The 26,173-nt window shown below is 43.4% G+C and overlaps 1 protein-coding gene across 1 annotated transcript in view; it reads left to right on the top strand.

Annotated features, from left to right (window-relative positions):
* The window catches only part of plxna2 (plexin A2), a 209,552-nt gene that overhangs the window by 19,599 nt on the left and 163,780 nt on the right, over window positions 1–26,173 (top strand). The window contains exons 2-3 of the mRNA XM_031290478.2: window positions 13,855–15,188; window positions 22,602–22,784. Of these exons, the coding sequence (XP_031146338.1) occupies window positions 13,989–15,188; window positions 22,602–22,784 (1,383 nt within the window). The 5' untranslated portion in view covers window positions 13,855–13,988. The remainder of the gene's footprint in view (window positions 1–13,854; window positions 15,189–22,601; window positions 22,785–26,173) is intronic.

The following is a 26,173-nucleotide window of genomic DNA, read 5'->3' on the forward strand; positions in this document are numbered from 1 at the left end:
ACCGTAGTATGTATGTGTGCGTTGATGTCATATTGTCCGTGTCATATTGTCTATGTACCTATGTGTATGCATGATGTGTATAAGATGTGTATAAGCTATTGGACACCTTTATTCCCTTCGGGATAAATAAAGTATATTTGAATCAGTCTAACATAAAAAAGAACAAGTAGAGCATTCATTCTTTTTGCAGTGGAAAGCTAACGCTTCTTTCTGTCCTTTGTGTCATTGCGTTGTATGTTACGTGACGTCCGGTGCAAACCCATGGGACACCATTCTGTTGCAGATGAAACTATCAAAACGCCTTTACGCTCTGCTCATAAAGATGAGCATATCTCAAAAACAACAAAAAATGGACATAGTTCAAATAAAGGAGGGTTAAGAAATATGTCATTCATGTTTCTACATTTAGAAAACTTTGGAACAATGTGTTTTGTGTGTATATGTAGTAAATGTGATGAAAACACATGCCCGATTTTATGTTTTTTTTAATTTATTTATGACACAATCTCAATATTTTTTTATTAATTATTATGATTTTAGGGATGTAAAGCATTTCAAGATACTCCAAGAAATGACATCACAATAAGCAAAAATACCAATGCAGGCACTGGCAGACCATTTTTATTGCAGAGTTCAAAGGGTTAATTATTAGGTTGTAGGCTGCTTAAAATTGTACTACAATTGTGTGGCACATATAGGCTCTATTCAAGCCCTTGCTGCCTGTGAAAACAACTATAAATTCGGCTGTACACAGATTGAGTACCATTGTTCAGTTCTGCGTTGCGTTGTGCATCGAGTCTTCACAGAAAATAGTGCATTCTGCTTGCTAGGCATGTATCCGTCTGTGTGAGTAAGCACCCAATTTCCTCAACCACATGCTGTTATTGCCTCTCATCCAAAGGGAGATTGGGCTAAGTAACTAGCCGCAGACTTGATTTTGTGGTGTTTTATCACCTCTGATGAAATTAGAGGGTCCTCTACCAGGCTGAGGTAGAGAGAAAAACAGACTGAGCAAAGCAGGAGAGAAGCTCAACCCTTTTGCTACTGCCTTATAATGCAGCTGTTGTGTGTGCCAGAGCAGAAAGGGCCTGACATAGTAGGGCTGCACAATATATCTTTTTTTTTAATCGTCATCGCAATATCAACTGCCTCAATATACACATCGCGAAAGGCTGCGGCATATCCTTTTCTTAGTGGCTTAAATATGTTCAATTTGTTCAATAAAACAATGTTGGAAATTATTTCCTTTCATTATTATTAGAAAAGCAATTTGTTGCATATTTTCCTCATATCGTGCAGCCCTACTTAAAGGTGCTGTAGGTAGGATTGTGAGGATCCAGGTCTTGAACATCGACAACTTCTCAGTCCCTCCCCCCCTTTCTGCTAAAGCCCAAACGGTCTTCTAAGCCCCTCCCCCCCCACAAGGGAGAATGAATGCGTGTGCATGAGCAGTTATTGACACGCAGTTAATGGCCCTGATTGGTGCATCTGAACAGGGAGCGGTGGATTTTTGCAAATCGCGCTACAGGCTGTAGGTGGTGCCAGAGGAGCCAGATTTTTTTTTTTAAATTACCTGCTTCATGTAGTTCTACTGGAACATAGGGTCAGTTTCAGCAAATATGACAGAAAGTTAGTTTTACCTACTGCACCTTTAATGGCCCTCAGACAGTGGTGCTCGGGGTCACGACACAACGAGGGAAGGTTTCCTTGCTCCTGTAAAAGTTTACATAACAAACAATACAACCAATATATTCACTAAAATGAATTTAATTGTATACTTTTTTATTGATCCCCAGTGGGGAAATTACAATTGTTTTCACTCTGTTAGAACACACTACACACAGGCCTGAAATACACACCTTCCGGTTCCTACGGACTGAGCTACTGCCACTTACTGTGTTCATTTACTGTATAGAAATGTTACCAGGTGATATGGGTGAAATGTTTTTAGCACTAATGTTCAGCCCTCACGTTTTTAAGTCTTGTTACCATTGCTACTGTGAACAGAGGCAGGCATCATAAACAGTTGGTTCTTTCTTCACTTTTCCACATGAAGCCTTATCTTTGTTATTATTTCACAGAGGCCGTCTGGCTTTGGTCAAACTCTCGTGGTTGGCCTTCTTTGACCCTTAATCGAGTTTAGTGAGAACAGTGAGTCAACAGACAATATGAGGACAAGGCATGATGTTTATAGTCTCGCACTCAGTCTGGAGGGAAGAAGAGCGGGTCATTGGGGTCAGGCGGTTTAACTCCTCACAAGTGCTTCCACTGCTATAAGTCACAGTTGTGAGTGTGAGATAAGCTAGCCGTGTGTGTGTGTGTGTGTGTGTGTGTGTCTGGAGCTACTGTTTGACCATGAGTGGACTGGGATTGTGAGTGGACTACGACCTGCGTTGGAGCTCGGACTGGAAGAGCAAGTCATAAACCTGGTGACAGCCATATTTCCTACCCCCCTTTTGTATGTGACAGCGGGAAATGCGTGTTTATTTATCCAGTCTTGCTGCGTTTGTTAAAATGTCCGTGAAGGAGCGTGGCTAGCTGTAAACATCACTAACCCAGCGGAGAGAGTCTTAGAGGAAACTGACTGCTGTCCTGCATGAGCGTGAAGAAGTGAATGTGCCACATGCACGCTGACACAGACCGAGAGACAGCGACTTGTGCACGCGCGCGCACACACACACACACACACACACACACACACACACACACACACACACACACACTAACTGCAGCTGTAGACATCTTCAAAACTATAACATGACAGCTAGGATTGGGCATCGAGAACCGGTTTCCAATTGAAACCCTTTCAAAAATGACTATTACTATTATTGGAAAATTTGGTTTCAAATCCGATCATCAGTTCCAAATATAACACGCGCAAGTTTTGGTTTCCGTAGCGGCCACCGTACTTCCAGGCGCTTGTTGCGTTGCAGCCTCGGAGCACAGTAAGCGGCGCTCTAAAGCGTGGTTTTATTTTACGTTGAAAAAGCCCGGCAAAACTGTCAATCACCATTGAATCAAAATATTTCCTCTGTGAAATAGGCATGTGATCTGTTTCAACTCCACCCCTCAAAGAATCGGAATCGAGAATCGATGAGAACCAGAATCGAAAGGAAGAATCGGAATTGGAATCGGAATCAGAATTGTTAAAATCAAAAACGATGCCCAACCCTAATGACAGCTGAGATGAACAAAAATGTCTATCTCCTGCTCGAAAATCGGGCTTTTACGCTCATAAGTTTCACGAAGGAGCAAAGGGTGTTTTATGTGTCTTTGCCTAGTGTATATCTTTTTCTTTCCATGCCATGCTGCCGGCTCACTGTTACAAGATTCAGAGCAGTGGAGGGATTAGAGATCACACATACTCTACTGTCAAGCTAATTGCACTGTCACAATTATCTGTCAGATAATTGATTTCATGGATAACAGCTGCCCCGGCAAGCGTTCATGGTCACACGTCTGTATTACATCATCATTCCCATTGTCACTGCTCAGGGTTGGATCACAACGCTGGTCCGTGGCTATCGTATGTCATCATACTGGAAAACAACACGCCATATACTATCTCACTCCGTCTATCCCCTTTTAAGCCATGTAGCAAGGCCCAGTGATCTTCTACAATGTGTTTGATGGAGGAGCTCAGTAGATGAGTGTGTTTCCTGCTGCGTTTCCAGTGCCTGGGTGTTAGCCAACCCAGAGTAGCCTCATCCTCTCAGCCAGCGTGTGATTACACAGCTATACCAGGATATATCATACAGTCCTGAGATGAAACAGTAGCGGGAGAAAATGAAGGGATTACTCTGACTGACAGGTTTCCCATCACCCCCCCCCCCCCCCACCACCACCACCACCACCACCAAAGCTCTTACATAACCGTTCCGGATTGTGGCTGGTGTCCTGAGTGAAATAACAGGTTTCATTGTCTAATGAGTAGATATAGTATACACTTAAAACAAAATAATAGTGTTATCTAGATGTTTGTTCACCTCCTTTTCTCAACATCTCTGCTTCTTTTCATTCCTCTCGCTCTTTGACCAGTAACACCCCATCCCTCCCGAGTGTGCCAGCCAGGCTGTGTAAATTTGCTCCAGATAATAGTGGACGTACCGTGCCAGCTTTTGGAGTTGTGGCTGCCGCTGTGGCTGTAACGGCTTGTTACCCAGCTGGAGTAATTGCTGCATGGCTCCGTCTCCTTCCTTCCTTCCTTCCTATTTCCCTCTTGTCTGCCCTGCTCTCCCTGTCTTTCTTTCCTCTATCTCTATCTCACACACTCACACTGGGGGTACTGTTTTGTACTTCTCTCTCACTTTCACGGGCCATCATTCACTGTTTCTGTCCCCTTATCTCATTTCCTCTCTCGCTGTATTTTACTGCTCTCCTTCCCCTTTTCCTCTTCCCTCCCTATCCTTCTCCCTTCTCTCAATCCCTCCAGCAGTAGTCTCCGTGGCCGCTGAGCCATGCTCCATCCTGACTCTGATCCCGATGAGACAAATGATGAAACAGGGGCTGGGGGAATGAGTGGGGGATATATGTGGCTACTGGAATCGAAGCCATTTTTTTTTATTTATTTTTTTTTATGCAATCTTAATTAGTCTGCCTCAACCGGCAATGTTTCAAACACACGCCATGGACCGATTGCTTAATCTCACACATTTCAGCCCACTTGCAGAGCGGTTTGTTGGTGCTTAACTGCGGATTTGGCATGATTATTTGACAGAAGGTTCGGTCCATTGGTGCGTCATTCTGATTGGGCAACTGCACACCAAAGGTCAGAGTCCACACTTTGTTTAGCAGAGTGCAGCTGCAGGCAGATAACACCTCTGCAGGGAGAGTCTGTTGATAAAGAAAGCAAATACACACCAGTGCACATAGACACACACTGTGCTGGTGCTTGCATGCACAAACGTACAAACACATGCACACAGAGGTCGTGCTGTGGCCTGCACTTGTTTGGGTTAAAGGTCCCATATTCTACAAAGTGAGATTTCCATGTCTTTTTTGATTATAAAGTAGGTTGAGGCGCTTTGTAATTACTTTGAAAGTATCAAAACGCTCAATCCACACACAGCCCCTATTCAGGAACTGTGCCCTTAAATGAGCCGTCAGGACTTCCATACGGTTGTGATGTCACAACTATACTATATGTAGGTAGAAAGTGCCGCTACATTGCTGTTAACAATCATTCCCCGGCTGCAATAACGGTGCAGAGACGCCGAGAGCATAGATGCGAAAGACCCAAAAAAAGCTCAGTCTGCTCCGATTGGTGAGCGTTTTTGATGGGGTCTTAAAGAGACAGGTGCTAAAACGGAGCGTTTCAGAAGTATATTTAGACAGAGAGCATGAGAAAAATAATGTGTGTTTTGAACATTAGAGCATGTAAACATATTCTGGTAGAAATGCAAAATACCAGTATGAACCTGAAAATGAGGATGGTATGGGTTTTGGCTTGGCTGCCCTCACCATAGCTGTTCCTCCTTTTTATGTTCAACTCTGTCGCACATTAATGACTGAGAGTTTATGTAATCTGATTGCAGCAAGGCCAGACAAACTGAGGGACACATTCATTTCATTCCAGTCCACTCCACACAGGACTGCACAATTGCCTGCTCATACAGACCGATGCCCCTCTGGCTGTCCTTTGCACCTGCTACCTGGTTCACCAGCCAAGTTCTTTAGTTTGCCAAGTCCATTTGTCTGCTTCAACAACTCTTAAATGTGCCATAAGACTTGGCCAGAGAAAAGCGGTCTAAGATATGAGAAATGTAATGTATCGTGCAAGTGCAAATTTGAAGCTTAGTTCACTATTAGAATGAGTGGCTTTACTAAACTGCCTGGAATTTTTCATTTAATTCAAGAGATCATCAGGTGAATTCATTTTCTTCTCGCATTTAATTCTTTCGACCTCACCACTTTGTATTTTATATATTTTATTTTATCAGTATTTTGTCAGGGACAATAAATATAGGCATTGTTACATCTAAAGTGCATCCGATGCAATTTATATGGGACTTCTAGCTGTAGGCTAATTTGCAGTCCTTGTCCCATATGAGGGGACACAATATTATGTACAGCTTAGTGCAAACTGATAAATTTCAACAAAGATGTCAAATTTAAAATTCCTTTTGGATTGCAGGAGATTCAGATTTCACAGGTGTTGAAGGATGATCTTGAGTGCTGTGTGTCTGTATATCTCCTGTGTTTAATAATTCATATAGACAGGATTCATTTTCAAATTCACCAACCACTGTAAAACACCATGCTACCTTTCATGTTATACGATTGCATCCTTCCACATCCAGCTTTCGATATACCACTATATTGACTCTCAAAGTGACAGCACCGGCAACATGCTTCAGGGATAGTTACGACTCAGCCGATTTAATAAAATGTGTATGGTGTCAATCAAAGAGCCGGATTCAGTTCCAATCTGTAAGTGAGCTGAGGTGAGCTATTTGATCCTGTGGCCTCCACTAACTTCCCGCTCTGTTTATTTTCTTCGCCCGCTGAGGATTCACTCTCTTCTCGCTGAGGCCCTTTTACAATTTAGATTTATGGAAATACCTCCTAATAGAAAGCTGCTTTTCCAGGATGACAGACAGCGATGAGGAGGCGTGCTCCACGTAGCTACTGGTAGTGGGACTCCCAGAGAAAGCACGCCGCAGGATTCAACCTCCAATTTATTAAGCGAAGTACATGCAGGCTGTTAGTTGTGTCAACGGAAACAGGGATTGAGAAGTGGGATGATTTATGTACATCTGCTGGATGTGTGTCTGTGTGGGCCCTGTCTATATGGGTACACTCCTTTGATTGTGGGTGTGTTTTTTTTGTCTGAGCTTGTACAAGAGCAGGAGAACACGTGAACGTGTGCACGTGTTTGGGGGAGGCGGCGGCTGTGGGAGGGGAAACAAAAATCATTAGAATGACAATGACTTTGTAATCTCTCTCATTGGATGTCCTATGTTTTGGGCTTAATGCCAGCGTGTGTTTGCTCAAACCGAGTTTGAAGTGTGTGAAGCGGGAGGGGGGGCTCAGCAGAGATGGGGTTAAAAGGAAAGATTAGATACACGTGCCAGTGTTTGCATTCAGGGCTATGCAGCTATGAGACTCAATTATTCTTGTGAACATGATGACTAGGCATGGGCCGGTATGAGGTTCTGATGGTATAACTTTCAGCAAAAATATTACGGTATTGCAATTACAGCTTTTATTTTTATTATTTTTTGAAATGTCTGGGTAAAAAAAACAACTTTTTTTTTCCATTGAACACAATGTATTTTATTTTGAAACACACTGCACACTGACAGGGAGAGGGATTTCTAAACTGCATGTTCTGTCCTTATGTCCATTCATATAAAACAGCTCATACCTTAGGAACGATATGACAGAAAATGTTTGAAACCTTGACTTTTTCAAACCTAACGATGACAGGCTTTTCAATTTTTTTTATTGTGAAACATTTCAAAATGTGTGTAGGGGGTGTGTTTAAATAATCATTTAAATGCATTCATTGGAGTAATAACTCTGAGAGGCTGGAGTGAAGTACTGTGACTGCTTTCAGTGGATGCAATTCAGTGAAAGACATCTAAAGGCCTCGCTGCTGGCCTTTAAACTCATAAGCAAGTGAACTGATATGGGTCACTAACAGAGATAGCGCTATTAAACACTGGACGCAAAGTGTTCTGTTAGAGTGCCTTTAGAGCACATGCTTAATTGTGGACAAGTGCGCATTCATTTACTACGCACCACTGAATTACAGCTCTTTTAGCAATAGCTCAGAGCCTAGCGTGCATCATGACCAAAGATAAACAAAACAGTTCATAAAAAGGCCACTTTAAAAAAGAGAAAGAAAAATTGAAACGATGGCTTTAATGCAACAGTAGTGATTGCGCTGCTCTGATTTTATGAGCAAGCCTCTGTGACTATTTCCTCCTTTAATGTGATGGAATTCTGTCACTAAAAGGAAATATTAGGCGTAATCAACTGTCTCCAACACCATAGCACAGGAAACCAGACGGGGTGAAATGATAGCACTTACTGGAGGGCTTGTGGTTTCTGGGGGGGGTGGGGGGTGTTATCCCCATACTTTGCTACTGTTGCTTTTCCTTGTGGTGGCTGGAAGGATACATGGATGGATGGATGGATGGATGGATGCAGAGTAGATGTGTTGAGTTTTCTTGGAAGCTGACAGATAGAGCTGGCACTGGAGCAGAGAAATCCATTTCCTATTGAGACAAAAGAACGTATGAATATAACTCCAGCTCAACAACTCAAGATGCCAGCAAGTCCTCATTATCCCTGCTCTTGATAGCTGCAAAGAGAGAAGACTAATGGACTAACCTCTGCTGCTAATCACTTTTTTATAGGCTCGTATAGAAGAAGATCTCCCTTTAGGGAAGATTAAAGTATTTTTACTGTTGGCCACATCAACTGAAAAGCGTACCAAACAATGAGCAAAATATTCTAAACCTTTTACTTTTCCTGACTAGCTGGTTTGTTGATTTTTGTTCCAAGCTGTCTCTTTAATTTGTGGTGTATCACTTTTACTTAAGCATTAGGATTTCACGCTTTACATTAATGATTCAGGGAATAACACATTAATCTGCGGCATGAAATTACAATCTCCCATTTTAGTCTTCCTATCCGACAACAATGGATTTAGCACCGTAAACGGATTTTGGTTTATGTTCTTTATCTCTCGCAATACAATTGCTGTAAATATGAATTTAGCAGATCAAGCAAATTTGGCTGCATTGTTAAGAAGCTTAGGATACAGGGACAAAAAGGGGGGGAAAAAAATCAAAAGGCACAAACGCAGAAAGACCTGCTGCCTATTCCAGGGTGACAGAGGTTTAGAGCTGCTCCCGCTCCAGAGGCCAGCTTCCCTGAAGCCTGTTCTGTCGTGATTCAGTTTGCTGGCTGCAGCACTGCCCTCAGGTTGTCGTGTCCACAACCTTCAGTTTTTGGTTTGCATAGCTTATAATTTCACATTCCTCATTTCTGGCTTTGCCTTTTCCTTCCTGCTGCTTCTTAGCATCTTTTCATGAGATAATCAGACACAATGCAGCTCCCTTTGACCACGGTTGCTGCGGCCACTGCGTATTGCCCAGTGGCAGGGGAAATTAGCAGCATTTCAGCACAGGGACCCACAACCAGACACCGTGACAGCCAGTGGGACCAGTTTGTTCAACAAGCGCTTAGAAGCTGCTTCTTCTGCTTTTGTGTGCCTCTCTATGCATTATGAATGGGAAGTTTTGCGAAAAACTGGCTTTTGTCCGAGCCATGATCACAGCTTGTGTGTGTGCTGGAATGCGAGTGCTTTTCTGTCTCTCTTGACTTGAGGCTCTTCTTTTTTTGCCTTGTATGTCTGCCAAAGAGATTGTCAGATGACTGTAAGAATGGGAATCTACTGACAATGACCATGATATTTTGAGTTGGCTTTATATTCTTATGTGATGTAACACACTGAAGCGGTTGACAGTTTGTCATCATGTCAGACCGTCTTTCTTCCTGCGACAACAAACTGATGTTTTTTCAGAACCAGGACTTGTCAGAGACAGACAACTGTTCATTGTGTGTTACAACGTTGCTGATATTGCAAATAGTCAGTTGTTAGTCCAAAAATTTTCTGGAATTGTGACTCGACTTGGGCTCGCACACTGATGAATTGGACTTAGACTCGAGGATTTATGAAATCGGAGCATTCATGAAATAGGACTTGAGTCGGACTCGACTTGAGTCACTCAAACTCAGGTAATGGTGTCTCGACTCGGACACTTGTTTGGTGACTTGGACTCGGACTAAACACTGGGGACTCGAGACTTGACCCGGGACTCGACAGTTGGTGACTCGACTACAACACTGGCTGACTTACGTATATTTGCAATTAAAAGCCTAAAATGCCGCTTTCGTTCTTCCTTAAACGTAATTCTACACACTGCCAACACAGTCATGCCCTCTTTGTTTCTAGGTCAGTAGGTAACTGCGTTTAAGCATGAATCATTCCCGGTTGCATTTATATGTTAATTCCCGTCTCGGTAATTCTGACTCCTCATAAACAACAGAAAGACATGGCTTTCAACTACAGAGCACGGGGTGATCCGGTGTTGTTCTTATTCTTTTAAAGTCTACTCCTCAGCTGCATAGTACAGAGAAGTCTGTGTGAAGTGCAACAAAGACGTGGTCATGCAATCAATTTAAACAAAGACTTCATTCCCTCTGTTACCCTAAGCAATATGAATGGCTAACCTTTGTGGAGCCTGTTATTTACACCATTCATTCAGTCACTCTCTTTCTCTGCATCTGCAGCTGTTGCCACAACATGAGGGAGTGATGCATATATCCCTCCTGTCTGTGGAGAAGTAGGGAAATAAAAAAGGCGAGGAAGAAAAGATGGATGAGAGTAAATGTTGTATACACATACGGTATACGATTAAGGGGCGGGGTTGTAGCAAGAGCTCTAAAGGGCAAAAGGCTGCGGGGCTTGAGCAAAAAGCTGGCTCAGCAGGAGGCTGATTATACCACCAAAGGGATCCACTTTGCACATCTAGCATGTACAAACTCAAACAAAGGAGCATGGCAGCGTGCAGGCAGCTGAAAGTGAGGGGTGGGGGTCTGGCCCTCGCTGCTTTTTTTAATAGCAATGGCACTTTTATGACCATGCTAATAAAGTGCTTCTGGGACAGAGCACCTCCCACACCTCCGCCTGCGCACACGCCAAGAACAGCTTGACTGGGCCTTAGGACCTGTGTTTATGGACACATGGATCAATACACTCCCTAAGGGTCTATATTTAAGTCTGAGCTGAGTAGCGTACCCGTTGATCACAGGGGGAAGGGAGGGACCCCAAGATGGCCATTACCAAATCTGGAACAAGGTCTATGAAAGGGCAGACACGGGTCAATGGGAATCCCAAATCTGCTCTGCAAATCAAACCTGCCTCGAACACAGTCTCTGTGGTAGCCTGGTTGTGCAGGATCTCTCCATACAACACGCCTGTCTTTCTTTTCCTATCTTCAGTTGCAAGTGCTTGTTAATTCAAGGAGTAGTCGCTGATTATTCCAGCCACATCTTTCACCCTTGATTCTCTGCACCCCTCTCTGCTGGAAATGCAAATCTGGAGCGTGACAAACGATGTAGGGCCGTCTCTGACACGTTGGAGCCCCTGGCGTCCGCATGTCGCTCCCCAGCTTACCTCCTCCAGCTCCGCAGTAATTACCCTTGTTGGATCGCTACGCCTAATCATACTTGATTTTGGGATGCACTGCCATTGTCTCCACTTGTTAGCCCCGCACACTGCTTGGTTCTGATAGAGTACACTGATAATACTGGGGGAATGAGGCACACACACACACACACACACACACACACACACACACACATATGTGTGTGTATACTGTTGGCTGGTGTACAGAACTAATACGGTAGCTGATTCATTTAAAGATGATTGTTGTGCCACCAGTGATTAATCCCTCTACGATCTGATCATATCAGCAGGAGATGAATAGAATGAAAAAGGATAAGAAACTTAACAGCAATGTTTGGAACAATAATTAATAGGTTCAGATTCTGTAAACCCACTTTAAGAGCAGAGAGCAAGGGGAGGGCTGTGTGGAAGTGGCTTCCAATTTGTTCTCACTTTGTTCCAGTAATAAGATCCAGGCCTTGCTTTTCCAATGGACAAGATAATTAACTCCTGGGGACAGACAGCACAGAGCGCCATAGCTTGGTTTATAGCACATGGAGAGAGATCTCTGCAGCCCAGGGTGAGCATGGTTGCATAAATTGCAGACTTTGCTTGATGTATGTTTTTACTGATAGATATGGAAAGGGGACAAATGATAGGGGTGTTAGTTGATGGGTTGTAGTCAGAGTAAAAGATGTGAGGGAGGGGGTGAATGTAGAAATGAAATGAGGAGGCTGAAAAGAGCACAGGGGTTTCAACTGTGGGCTTATGTATCTGGCATGAAACATCTATTGTGTGGTTTTCATCAAATTTCCATTCCTGTTTATGGTGTGGTCACAAATATTATTGCCATTATAATGTTTACAGGCCTTGAATTCATTATAGCTAGGGATGCACCGATTGGGAAATTCTGGGCTGATACCGATACCGAAGTTTAACATAACAACTTGGCCGATGGCCGATGCCGATGTTTTTTCTTTTTGTTATTTATTCCTTCTTTTGTGCCACGGAAACATACAAGTCTTTCGGCTCTTGATCACACTATCCTAGAATGAGCACAAATTCAATCAGACCAATTTATGAAACAAAAACAACCTTTAATGTCACTTTCTGGTTTACATTAGTTATAACCTTATTTATGACAAGTTCTTTTCTGAAAAATAACATTCAAAAACCTTTGACTGCTAACTAATCAATGAAAAGATTGTTTCAGTACATTGCCCAACAAAATTATTTGAGTGGTTTTAGCCTGATAAACAAAAACTTACTCAATGAGATTATTTTCATGGCCCAATAAAAAATATTTTTCTGATAAATAAAAAAAAATGCATCAAGTGTAAATGCAAAAACAAGTGAAATAAATAAATTATGTTATTAAAATAAATAAATGATGTTATTCATAAATACAAACATAAATAGGGCTATCTTTCACCTTGTGTATTTCTCATAAAGTGACGCCGGCTCGGCAGCGTGTAGCGTGGCTCCATAAACTTCATCAGACTCCGAAAACCCACGTCCTCCACTACAGAGACAGGCTGGTCATCTAAAGCGATGAACTCCATCACCTTGTTTGTTATTTGTTTCGCTTTGGCGCTGTCTGGAGGCAGCTGTTTGGCTTTCTCAAACGCCGTGTCAATTGAAGTTTGAGTCTTACCGGGGGTTTGCGCTTTCTTGGCGGCTTCATTTTTCCGTTTTTGGTCAGCTTGCAGATAATCGCTGTACACCGCCTCGTGCCTGCTTCTCAAATGTCCAATGGGATTTGTTGTGTTAAATGACTTTCTAACAGCACCCCCTCTTGAAATTTCAATGGAACACGTATTGCAAACTGCAAAACGCTGATCTTTCTCTGAAACTGTAAAATATTGCCACACGACCGCCATCTTCTTTGTTTAAGTTACTGAGGAGAGTGTGCGGGTGCCCTCTTCCGTCTCGGTCTCTCCCCCCGCCCAAATAAAAAGAGGGGAAAAAAAGTTTCTCCTGAGCACAGCGTTCATGACACATATAATCATCGGCGAATGTCATTTTTATTCCCCGATGGCCTATGGCAGTTAACGAGGCAAATATCGTCCGTTACCGATGTTCAGCCGATGCATCGGTGCATCCCTAATTATAGCTTTGTTTTATAGGTGAACATGCAACATCCCTATTTTATATCATAATAATATACTAATGTTAGTAAGATGTTCTTAAGAAAATAATGTTTCAAGTTGCAATTGCTTGAATACGTTTAAATACATTGTGAATCGACTTTAATTCTGCTGAGTCACCGTCAAGTGTCCATGGCTTTATGTGAATTGTGAGTCTGCGTCGCGATGTTGTTCTGTTCTTAGAAACCGCTTGCTCACTGTGTGACAGCAGCAGCGGTACAATGAGTCAGGTCAGGCTAATTTCCCTTGCTGTAACCTGCCTCTCTTTCCTGCATTGTGCCCCTTCCAGCAACTCCTTTGGAATGTGCACCATGATGGTTTCCGCTCATTGTTTCTTTAAAGCTCCACTCCTCTCCTCCACAGCTCATCGCCTTGCTGAGGATGAACTTTGATCTTTTCAAACAGTGAAAGCTCTTCTAATGATGAGCGTTTTCCATTTGGTCAGACGTGTTTCCTTTGTAGGATGTGTTATTCATACTGTGATATCTAACATTGTTTCTCTTTCTTTCTTGTTTTCTTTTCCAGAAACATGTGAAGACCCTTGTGAAGATTTGACCTGCAAGTTAGCCTTCGACAACAAAAAGGCCAAGGTCTCCTCCCGTCTTCCCCTCATTCATTCTCTCTGATTCCTCTGCAGTTTCCTTGCAGGCCCGTTAAACATGGAGGGCCAGCGGGCTATGCGCAGGACTTCATCACCTGACCCTAAAGTTGCAGCTATATCTACTTTGCTAGGCTTTTGGCTCTTAGTAATCCCTGCCTTGTGCAGTGGGCAGACATTCACTAGTTTCCACCCTGAACGTCGGGACTGGGTCTTCAACCACCTGACGGTTCACCAAACCACAGGGGCTTTGTATATTGGAGCAGTCAACCGTGTGTACAAGCTCTCCGGCAACCTGACCCTACTTGTTTCCCATGATACAGGCCCAGAAGATGACAACAAGGCCTGCTACCCCCCTCTGATTGTCCAACCCTGTACTGAGCCCCTTGTCTCTACCAATAATGTCAACAAGCTTCTCCTCATTGATTATTCCCAAAATCGGTTGCTGGCCTGTGGCAGCCTCTACCAGGGTGTCTGCAAACTCCTCAGATTGGATGACCTTTTTATCTTAGTGGAGCCCTCCCACAAGAAAGAGCACTACCTCTCCAGTGTCAACCAGACTGGGACCATGTATGGGGTCATTGTGCCTTCACAGGGCCAGGATGGCACCCTGTTTATCGGCACAGCAGTGGATGGAAAACAGGACTACTTTCCCACCATCTCCAGTCGAAAGCTGCCCCGTGACCCAGAATCTTCTGCCATGCTTGACTACGAATTGCACACTGACTTTGTGTCCTCCCTCATCAAGATCCCATCAGACACGCTGGCACTGGTCTCCCACTTTGACATCTACTATGTCTACGGCTTCGCCAGCGGCAGCTTTGTTTACTTCCTGACTGTGCAGCCCGAGACGCCGGAGAACAGCATGTCGTCGAGCGGATCCACCAGTGACCTGTTCTACACCTCTCGCATCGTCCGCCTCTGCAAAGATGATCGCAAGTTTCACTCCTATGTCTCGCTGCCCGTCGGCTGTGTGAAAAATGGCATCGAGTACCGGCTGCTGCAGGCCGCCTACCTCGGCAAGCCGGGCCGCTTTCTCGCTGCCTCGCTCAACATCAGCGCCCAAGATGACGTGCTCTTCACCATCTTCTCCAAGGGCCAGAAGCAGTTCCATCGGCCGCCGGATGACTCGGCGCTCTGCGTCTTCACCATCCGAGACATCAATGCACGAATCAAGGAGCGCCTGCAGTCCTGCTACCAGGGAGAAGGAAACCTTGAGCTCAACTGGCTGCTGGGGAAAGATGTGCAGTGCACCAAAGCGGTGAGTTAGATGCTGATGGTTTTACATGCACACATACACAGATGCACTATTCACACTGCATGCACTTTTTACGATTGTGACTGAAATATGCCTTTTGCATGTGGAGACACTTCCCTTATAGTACACAATGATAAACGGCCCAAAGCTGCTCTTATTGAGAAAAAGGACTGGGTTAAAATAAGCGATTCTCCAATTAAAAATCGATTTTTGTTTGAGCGATCTGACATCGGTTAATAAAATCCTGTAATCGATCTTTAAATATATGCCTTTTCACCATGGATGTATAAGTTAAAAGTACTTAAAAACAAAGTTTTTGAGGTTAATATAAACATTAACCTGATGCATTATAAAACATATTTGAGGGTTGGTTCTTGCTTGTACAGTTTACAGAAAGTTCTGGTATTGCAACTGAAACGTCCCTATCCTAATCGATATTGAATCTAATCAGAAATGTATCGAATCTGTACCTTGTGAATCAAAATCAAATTGATTCAGGAAATCTTTGACGATACCCAGCCCTATTGAGAAATGTATGTTATTATTTACACAGTTCGTTCTTGCACATCTGTAATTCAGAGTGAACAAGGATCTCATTGAAAATGCAGTAGAGCAGGGATCTTCAACAGGGGGTCCAGAACCCCTAGGGGGTCCTGAAATCAATGCAGGGGGGCCTTCCAATTATTGTTTTAAATCCCTACTGCTTACTGGCCTATATGTAAGGTAGTCTCTAAGGCCATCCACAGATACAGGTAATACTACGGATTCACTGTGTCACATGTATGTTTAACATTAAAACAATCATTTATAAAAGCATGGCAACAACTATTAGGCTATTTGAATAGCTTACTATTCTACGCAAAAAGGGGATGTATAAAGGCCCAGTTTAATATGCAACTTCATTTTATATAATGTATGTAGTAGGGGGTCCCTGCTCCATCTCTCTTTCAGTTAAGGGGTCCTTGGCTTAAAAAAGGTTGAAAACCTCTGCAGTAGAGGATTTGTTGTCTTTGTTGTTGTTTGTAATCAGCCCTCGACCAATGATGAGATGAAAGAATCATTAATGTACCGTACTTTTTAATGGTCAGAATTACACAATGGTGCAAACAACATCTAGGCTACATCTTATTTCCTCCCCCTAGAATAAGATCTTAAACAGTAGGGCCAATGACCAAAACTTCTCAATGAGCCCAGAAACCACAGCGTTCAAAGTTTGGAGGGCGTATACTGTAATGAAAACAAACACAGCAATTCTCATGACTGCCTTGCATAGCACACTCTCTGTTATCAAATGATTCACACACTACATGTAATTATGTCAAATTGTTTTGCAGCTCCGTTATCACAGAACAACCACTTTCAAGTATTTTTCAATGTGAGATATTCCTAATTTTTCCTGAGGAGCATCAAAGTGATAATATTCTCCTCGAGCACAATACAAATAAACACACTCTCCCCCCCTTTTCACAGCGAGTAATACAAAGCCATGTCTCTGCTGCATGTTGTTAAGTAGAATTAACTTCTTGATTTCCACTCATTCCCAGGAGGCTACAGTCCTCTGTGCTTTCATTCTGTAATTGCTAATAGGAATTTAAGATTTTTTTTAGACTTAATGACTAGTTAAGTGTAAGTAAGTAAGTGTAACTAGTCCATTACTGTGTGTGTGTGTGTGTGTGTGTGTGTGTGTGTGTGTGTGTGTGTGTGTGTGTGTGTGTGTGTGTGTGTGTGTGTGTGTGTGTGTGTCTGTGTGTGATATGAAAACATGAAAGGGTAGGTCTTAATGTATTTTGACGGTTTAATGATATCCCTACCCTCGCTATGATGGGAGCCACTGATCAGCTTCCTTTGTTGCTAATCCCCCCCCCCAGGTCACACAATTGACCACTCTTATTAAAATCAGTACATTCACCATTAGCACAATGTCAGAGGTGATTGTCAGGAGGAGGGAGACATTATCTGGAACGGGCGCTGTTGGGTTTTATTAGCTCTGCTGAGAAGGCGGGAGAAGAGGTTGGAAGAAGGAGAGTAGGCGGAAGAAGGAAAGATGGTTGTATGTACTGTAGCAGTGGTGTAGTACTCAAGATTGGTCTTGGTCTCAAGAGGACTTTTTGAAGGTCTCGGTCTCGTCTCGGAATCGACTGTATTTTTTGCTCTGTCTCTCAGATAAAGATTTATCATTTCTCATGATACACTTATGGCAATAGAAAAGGGTGGATAAAGAAGGGTCTTAAAGGGGCGCTACGCTGTTTTCTTGCTTTTTGCTCGCAGGTTTCTCTATAGAGCTCCCCGTACAGCTTCGGAATAGATGTTTGGCAACACTGTTGTAAAAACTCGTTGGCGACTCTCCCCCCTTCCATCTTCTCCCTCTGGTCATGTGCATTTGTTTTCATAGAAGCCGGCGATCGCACGGAGCCATGTCCACTGAGGTAGACAGCTAGTAAGCTAGCTAGTTAGCCCGTAACAGACAGTGTTCATTATAAAAACCTTTACAGACAGTAGCAAACATCCTGAGGTCACAATAACAAGAAATACAAAGATTAAACTGAGTTTATCCCAAAGATACTTACAAGTGCAACAGCAACAACGCCAGGTCAGCATCGGATTTGCAGGCTTCCGTTTGTCTCAGTTCTCGCCATTCTGAAAACGCAGCTCCTATGTTTACTCGTGTCTTACTCCTCGCTCGGTCAGTCTGCTGTTTCCTCTTTCTCTGTTCCTCCGACAATGCTTTCCTAGCTTTCTGCTTCTTTTTTGCCGGCTCAGCCATAATGATAGTGTGAAAAACTCAGTCACTACCTTGTTCTTATAGCTAGCCGGTTCCTGTATGTGTGCAGTGCCGTGAAGCAATTCGTTACATCGCGAGACCTGATATCACGCGATACTTCCTGACGCTGAGGCCAAAAGTTGCAAGGGTGGTTTTTTACACTCACAGGCGCTAGGGGGAAGCGAGACGACCACCAGTCAACCCGAAAAAAAGTCATATAACCATTCCAATAACACCGAAGCTGTTCAGTTAAGGTAAATTAAGCTAAAAAAACTGCATAGTTCCCCCTTTAATTTGTTTTCTGTGGGTCTTCTTTATGGGAATGTGGATCTTTCAGATCATTTTGAGGAGTGCCTGTGGTTAGTATTTAACACATTCTATCGTGACATGCAGTGTGGGACTCGCACTGGTCTGGTCCTGACTCGGTCTCAACCCCTCAAAGTCTCAGTCTTATTTCGGTCTCGATACACTCCTGGTGATGACTTGGTCTCACACATTGGGTTATGTGGTATGTAGCGATGGCAATGCTCAGGTTGGGAGGCTTTCTATCTGTGGGAGCTTAAATTAGAATTAGAATTTTTTTCCAGTTTCCTAGAAAAATCCGTGATCATCTCATTGCCAGCCATTACCTGCAAAGTTGCACCTCCCACTCCATTCTATAGGCATGCACTGCCGATAACGTTCTGCTCTCCTTTCACATTGTACACTAAGGACACACAAGCTACACAGAGATAAGACGATGCAAAATACAGTTCTTAAGACCACGTCCTCATCCTCAATGAGCTCCTAAGAAATCCATAGTATAATATGGATTATGCAGATAGATGTCAGTGGATGAGGAACTCTTAAAGCCTACACAAATTATATTTAACAACCGGATATGTCAAGCATGCTAACATTGTCTGCTTGCTGTTAAATCCCCCCCAACTCACGCAGTGTGGCTGCTTTAAAGTGCACATATGTTTCACATCTTGTGTTTCTTAAATAAATATGTTCCAGATTCCCCGCGGTGCGGTATTTTTAGAGTGCCCGTGTCTCCGATCCTTTAAAATATGAGGTGAATCAAGGTTAGCACATACCGAGAGACTGTATTTTTTGTTAACAATTCCTTGCTTGGTTTCTGAGAAAATTACACTTACCGTCCCGGTGCCTTTCCTCCGGTCCATTGCTAACAGCAGGTAGCCAGTGCGCTCAAAGCTTACATTCTCATTGCCGTCTTGCAGACGTTTCACTGTGTGTGCAGTGCGCTTACATGCAGGCCAAGGCTGAGGCTGGGAATGGAACTGAGGCTGAGCCAGGGGATTCAGACACAGCAGCCAATCAAAGATTTATCACCCAGCCGTCCACCCTTCTGCCATCTGGAGATTCACACCATCTTTGTAGTCACTCCCAAGGAAGGGAAGCCATGATGGAATTATTTCTGTATCAGGCTGTCTGTGTGTGTGTGTGTATGTCACTCTCTGACTAACACTAGTGTTGATATCACCGATATACCTTTGGAGGGAAACTCTGAGAGCAGATATCATGTCACATGTAATTCATCCATTCAAATTCCGCCACTTTGTGACATCGTTTCACATGATTATGTAGTCAACTGTTGAAGCAGACCAAAGTGTTTTCTCAGCATTGTATTTTACCGTATTGCGAGTCATTCGATAAGTATTAATCACACAGGGTTACAGTCTATTTCTGTCTCACCACGGCTCTGCTAAAGATAACCAACATAATCTGTATGAAACTGTTTGAGGCGTGGCAAATTTACATTTATTCACTGCTGGTGAGATTTGTGATAAGGCAGAGGAAAGCCAGGAGGAAAAAAACAAAATCTGCAAGAAGGTGTACAAGAAAACTCAACCACATGAAATCCAGGGGGATCAGGCTTGGCAGCCAAGTCTGCTAAGCATACATCATCTAAACAATCTAGATGTAATCAGAACCAAAAGGTCTGGATCCCCAAAGACCATAATGTGGAATAGCTGCATGCATTCGAGGCAGCAGCTATTGATAAGCCAAAGTCTGGAACTCACGGCTGTTTCTCAACATATCTGCTAGCTTTCCCATCTGATTCATTCTTTGTGTCCATGTCTAATCAGCATATGTTTAAATTGTATGCAGTACATTTGATTTTAGAACCATGAGAGAAAAGAATGAAGTAAGCTTACATGATTCCTCCCAATTTGAATACTGCAGTGGAGTACCCCATAGCACTCTGTGCTATTGTGGGCAAAGGAAATACAAGGAAATGCCATAACGTTGCGGGCGTGACTATGAGAGCGGAGGCGATCGTTCCTTGTCAGCATTATTGCCTTTGCTCCGCTCATAAAAGTCTGCGTAGTACTGAGAGGTTTTACAGCCATGGTGTGTGTAGTGAGAGGCTAGGAGCTGCCTCCCAGAGTGGGAAATGTCACTCAACATAGCCTGCCTGTACCACTCTGACATGGACAGAGACGGAGACAGATAGAGAGAGATAGATATAGGTGGCAGATAGAGAAATAATGAGTTGGGGTTGGAAAGATGGGGATATAAATTCAGAGGGAGAATAAGATAGAGTTTGTGAGCAAGTGAGTATAGGATGTATACATCGGAGGAGTGCTTGGCCTTAGCCTGTCTGGGCATCTGACTTTACTCCACGTGGCACTTTGAGGCCACTGGCACTGTGACTGTGTCAGCTGACTTGATTCAACACTAGAAAGACCACTGTCTTGCTCCTCATTCACCACCTTCTCCTATCTTATCTGAGATAGATTCCCAAACAGGGGTACTTGTACCCCAGTGGGTACTTCTGCTGTTGCCAGGGGGTACGTGGAAAGATTGTGAAGAAAAACTTGAAATTATGATTTGATTAAAGGAACTCATCAGCTGTAACACGTGAACACTACATGTTGCAGTTACGTAAGAGTGCGTGAAAACGGGTTGGCAAGCGAGCACAAAAGTTTAAACAGGTAACTAAAAGCAATGAATGAATGGTTGAAGTTGCTAAAAGTAGTGGATTAACGGTTAAACTATTTAGCTAAAAGTAATGAATCAATGGTAGAAATAAATAGCTAAAAGTAATGGATAAACAGTTTAAATAGTTAGCTTAAAGCAGCTAAAATGGTAGGCTAAAAGTGATGGATTAATAGTTGAAATATTCAGCTTCACTCCAAGTAGTAGTAGTAGTAGTAGTATTAGTAGTAGTAGTAGTATGCTTGCTGACTAAACCAATCTAAATATTGACCTTTTTATGAAAATAGTATGAAAAATGATATCCCTATCCAAAACAATATCCACTTTTATATAATAAATAGTGTTATACATTTGGAACACATTGGGAAATGATAAAGGGGTACAGTAGGTGAGTTCATCGGACTGGGCCGTGAGGGTACATCAGACCAAAAAAGGTTGGGAACCACTGGACTACAGGACTACAGAGTTAAGTCTTCACACTGAGCAATTCTTGTACAATATACAGTGTAATCACACCCAAATTTTCCAACTGAAGTCAAACTTAATGAGACTTTATGATAGTGATTATTTTCTAATGAATGGGTAAATACAGTTCATTGCAGCCTCTTGGCTTAGATGCATATCTCAGAGTTGCATGGTTATTACGCAGTGTGTTTGCCGGAGCACATAGTTATCATGCAGCATGTGTCTTCCTGCAAAGGTGTGATGATAGGCCAGGGTAATGAGCCACGGTGAGAGCAAGGTGGAGCTCAGTCAGGCGGAGCTGAAACATGTCTGCCAAGTGGAAACAGAAAGGCAAGCGCTTGTCTGGCTGGGATACTTCCCTGCACACCTCCACCTTGCTCTGATCTCCCTCCCTCCCTCTCTCTCTCTGTCGCTCTCTCTCTCTCTCTCTCAGGCTCACCTCTCTCAACCCCTCGTCCGTCTCAGACACTCTCTGACACTGCCACTGTTTCCAAGAACTTTGACCATCGCTCTCTCCTTCTGGCCCACTCTGTCACCTTCATCTTCCCTCCTTACCGAGCTGTCTTCTTTCATAATGTTCTGCGCCTCAGCCTCGCCACTCTCCTAATGTCTTATTCTCTTATTCTCTGTCTCCGCTGAGGTATTTTTGTCGCTCCCCCTCATACAGTTCATTTAATGTCGAGAGTTTCTATCTTTAATGTGACACATTTGTCTCACAGTCATGATCACCTTTTTTTCTTTTCTTACAATGCTTTTCTGCATTCCAGTTTATCTCTTGTCCTTCATTCATACTTCTATAACAGGGGTCTGCATCCTGTGGCTCCTTTGCCCCTCTCCAGTGGCTCCCTATAGCTTCAACAAAAAAAATGTATATGGAAATGAGTAACGGTTATTTTTTAACCTTTTCAACAACATTGTTGAAGGCCTAAAGTGATTTTTACATAATCAATTTCCATAACATTTCATTCAACTAAATCGTGCATACCACTACGGCCCAGCGCCTATCCTCAAAGACAGTGCCATAAAAATGGGAACAAACATCACTATATTAATGAATGCTCATTAAGAAATATGAGTATTGTTGATAGGCTATAGACTTAATACACTGTGTTATCTTCGTTATAAGGCTCAAATATTTTTTTGTGGCTCCAGACAGATTTAAAAAAAAAAAAAAAAAGTTTTTGCCAAAAATGGCTCTTTTGATAGTAAAGGTTGCTGACCCCTGTTCTCCTCTCTGTCTGCAGCCGGTGCCCATTGACGACTCTTTCTGTGGTCTGGACATCAACCAGCCACTCGGTGGTTCTCAGCTGGTGACCGGTCACACTCTGTACACCGAGACACGCGACCGCATGACTTCTGTCACCTCCTATGTCTACAATGGCTACTGTGTAGCCTTTGTGGGCACCAAGAGTGGACGCCTGAAGAAGGTGAGTACCAGCTTCTTTTCCGTCTTCCCACCCGGCAGTTAAATGCCTGTTGTAGGGGACTTCTGCTCCCTGCTCATCACTGTGATACATAAAGACACTGTCTGGTGGTCCATGGGGTACAGACACTGTGAAGTGGTCCTATTTCCGTACAGATGGATCATGGTCACAGGGAAACGTATTGCCTTAATATTTAATGCCTGCTGTCAAAGCGTCGGAGAGGCATAATGGCGATGGCTAGCTCTAGTGGTCATTACCAGTTCCTTGTTAAGTGAGCTCCAGTGTCGCAGTGTTGAATAACCTGCACTGGCCCATTAATTTTAATAGGCACCTTTCTGCCTGTGGCTCACTGAGAGGCAAAAGAGAGAGCAGGCCCATGCACTAAACCTCCTAGTCTTGGTTAGAGAATACAGACGCCACAGAGGGTTAAGGGCTGCTGGCCAGTTAATAATGATAGATTTTGCACCCCGGACACAGCAAAAAAAAGTTTTAGATGAGGTTGCTCACTGACAGGATTGAATGGTGAGGAAAGTGAGCGCTATGCTGGATTCAGGGTAATATGAGGAGTGAGATTGTCAATCCGAAATGTCTACGTTTTGCTGAATAATTTAGCACAGCTGTTGCACTTGTTTTGGCACCGATGCTGAGACTATTTGTCGAATGTTAAAGCAATGTAATGTTAATGCCCCGTTTTAATGTACATAATGTGTTTTTGTGCAGCTGCATTGTGTCACCATAGTTGTTTGTCGTGCATACTGATGGTGCTTTCTAGATTACATTTAGCCAGCGGTTTTGAAGGACTTGTCAGTGTTCCCCTTGGCTCCTCCGTCCATGGGGCTGCCTGTTTGAATGACAGCAGGAGTGTGCCACATGGCCATAACTGGCTTATACAGCCGTCCCTCCCCCCTACGACAACAGCTGCGTGCAGCTCAGAGGAAGAAATTGAAAAAAGGAAGAACGTTTTTTAAAACCGTTCAGAAACCCCCTTTTTTTTGTCAAGTTCTTTCTTATTTCAAGCATGGCAACGTAAAACAAACTGGACTGGTTTGAGTTATTTTGGTCTCCATCTATTCATAATAAATCAATACCAATCAGGCTGTGGTGGAGAGAATATTCATTGGATGTAATCCCCTGTTTGAGCGGTTAAATAATTTAGCACATTTTTCTTCTTGGTTAAATTAGATGAGACAGAAAAGAGTGTTTTCCCCACTGTGTTGCAGTTGCTTGCATATTGTTTTTATCTCCTCGCTTCCTGCCACACTGCCGCTTGCCTTCCCCCAGTCCTCTGTCTCTGTCTCCTGCTCCCTGTATGAAAATCCATGCAAAGTAGCCTTGCGTGCTGCTGTGTACTCCTCAGAGGGGCATGACTGTAACCACAGTAACGCTAACATGGGAGAGGAATTAACCAGGGTATAAGAAGGGCACCTAGAGAATGGGTACCAGGGTCTGTGGACAGAGCAGAAAAACTGGAGTGGAAGAACTCAACCACAGAGTTAAGGTTGTAATACAGCTTGTACTAGCAAAACACATTAGCAGTAACTTCCCAGTAATGAGTATCATCGGATTTATTGTCAATTGGGAAATTAGGTTGCAGCAGAAATCACATGGCATTTTTGGCAACGTATAACAAGAAAGCAGAGCAGCAATGAACACAATTTCAGACATACAGTATATACACAGACATCACTACACATAACATGTACCAAGGCACTTATACACCGGCAGGAAAAACCTTGTAACCGAAAAAGACCACAAAAGAGCACTTGGATCACTATGGGGTAGATATGAAAATGCAGGACTTTTACTTCAAATAGAAGTATTCTGAATACCTTGATTATACACCAGCAAAAGGTGCCATGGACATTATCTCTCAACAGGTTGTATATTGAAAGGTATGAGAGAAAGCAATCATTAATGTTAAGAGTAATGAAACATTGATTATTTCTCTCAGCGAGACCATTTGGATTCAAGGTTTTTAACCTCTGTTTTTGGTAAGTGTGTATTTTAGTGGAACAGTGCTGCTGAGTGGACTTTATCTGAACCCAATTTGTTTGAAATCATGCGATTAGATGAGCAAAGATTTGCATGCAGGTACGTTATTGGACAAGAACTGGTCTTGATTAGCAAGCAACGAGCACTGACTGTCCACCTAATGGGCATGAAAGAGAGAAGGGCCACAATTAGCCTACCCACTGTAGGGGTGTTCAGCAGCGTGGCGAAAGATAATGAATAATCAATAACGCTGCATGGTAGTGGTGGTAGGAAGAGGACTGCTTTGCCCACTGTCAATTGTTAAGGTGTGCGTGTGCGTTTTGGTCTCCCTGAAATATGCATGTGTTTACATTGAGAGTGTTATCCATTCACTCCCCCAGGTGTTGCAGGGAGGGCAGAGGGACAGGGTGACCTGATGAGCCCTGGCTGCAGCTGCTCTGCACAAGTCTGATAAGAGTTACGTGTAGACTGGGTTAGGATGCTGAAGGGGAGGGAGAGTGTGTGGCGATGCACGGTTAGAGGGTGTGAGTGTGAGCCATGATGAGAAAAAAATAAGAAAAAAAGTAGCAGGAAGACGCCGAGATAGAAAGAGAAGGTACTGGGGGAGGGAAGAAGAGACTGTTGAAATGTGAATTTAGTGCCGCCAAAGAAACCAGGGCTGCACCGCTGCCTGTAATTGGATTGGCTCCCTTCCCAAAGAATCCCCCCTCCCCTGCCCTCCATCTCCCGCTTCCCCATTCAATGCTGCTCCTAATCCCCCCCCAACACCACCAGCCTCTCGTTCTCCCCGCAGACCGGCGTCTGTATATGCTGCTGTTTCCTGGGCTTTGCTGGAGCATGGCAAAGCAGGAGGGATAGTGTTGGCGGATGCCACTGCCTCTGGCTGGCTTTTTCAAGGAGATTGATTGAGGAAGAGGGGTTAAGAGGGTGGGGGAGTAAGCAAACACTAAGATGAGGAGAATGCATATATCGTAGAAAACAATAACACTACAGATGTGAGCCTCAAAGGGTATATTAGCACTCACCGCGAGAAGTGCTTACATTTTACTGTCGTATAGGATCAAACAAACAAATCTATATTTCCTGAAAGTGGAGGTTTTTCATTCCCAACCATGAGTGAACACTAGTACTACCATACAATAGCAATGTGTTAAATGTGTAGCCTGAGTGTCATGAGGCTTTCAGAAACTGGTTGTGGACTTCTGGGTGGCACCGCTGGAGGCGATGATTGATTGTGGAGGGCAGTAGATGTTCACCTCAGCAGAAAGCTGCTAGGGGGCAATCAATATTGCTTTGTGCGCTTTTTCTAGCAACAGTGAAACCAGTTCCCAATCATTCCCGAAGCTAACACCAGATGATAGTCCAGTGAGCTCGTAGTCCTGCCCATGAGTTAATTTCCT

The sequence above is a fragment of the Sander lucioperca genome, chromosome 12 (genome assembly GCF_008315115.2).
Source record: "Sander lucioperca isolate FBNREF2018 chromosome 12, SLUC_FBN_1.2, whole genome shotgun sequence".
NCBI classification, from domain to species: domain Eukaryota; kingdom Metazoa; phylum Chordata; class Actinopteri; order Perciformes; family Percidae; genus Sander; species Sander lucioperca.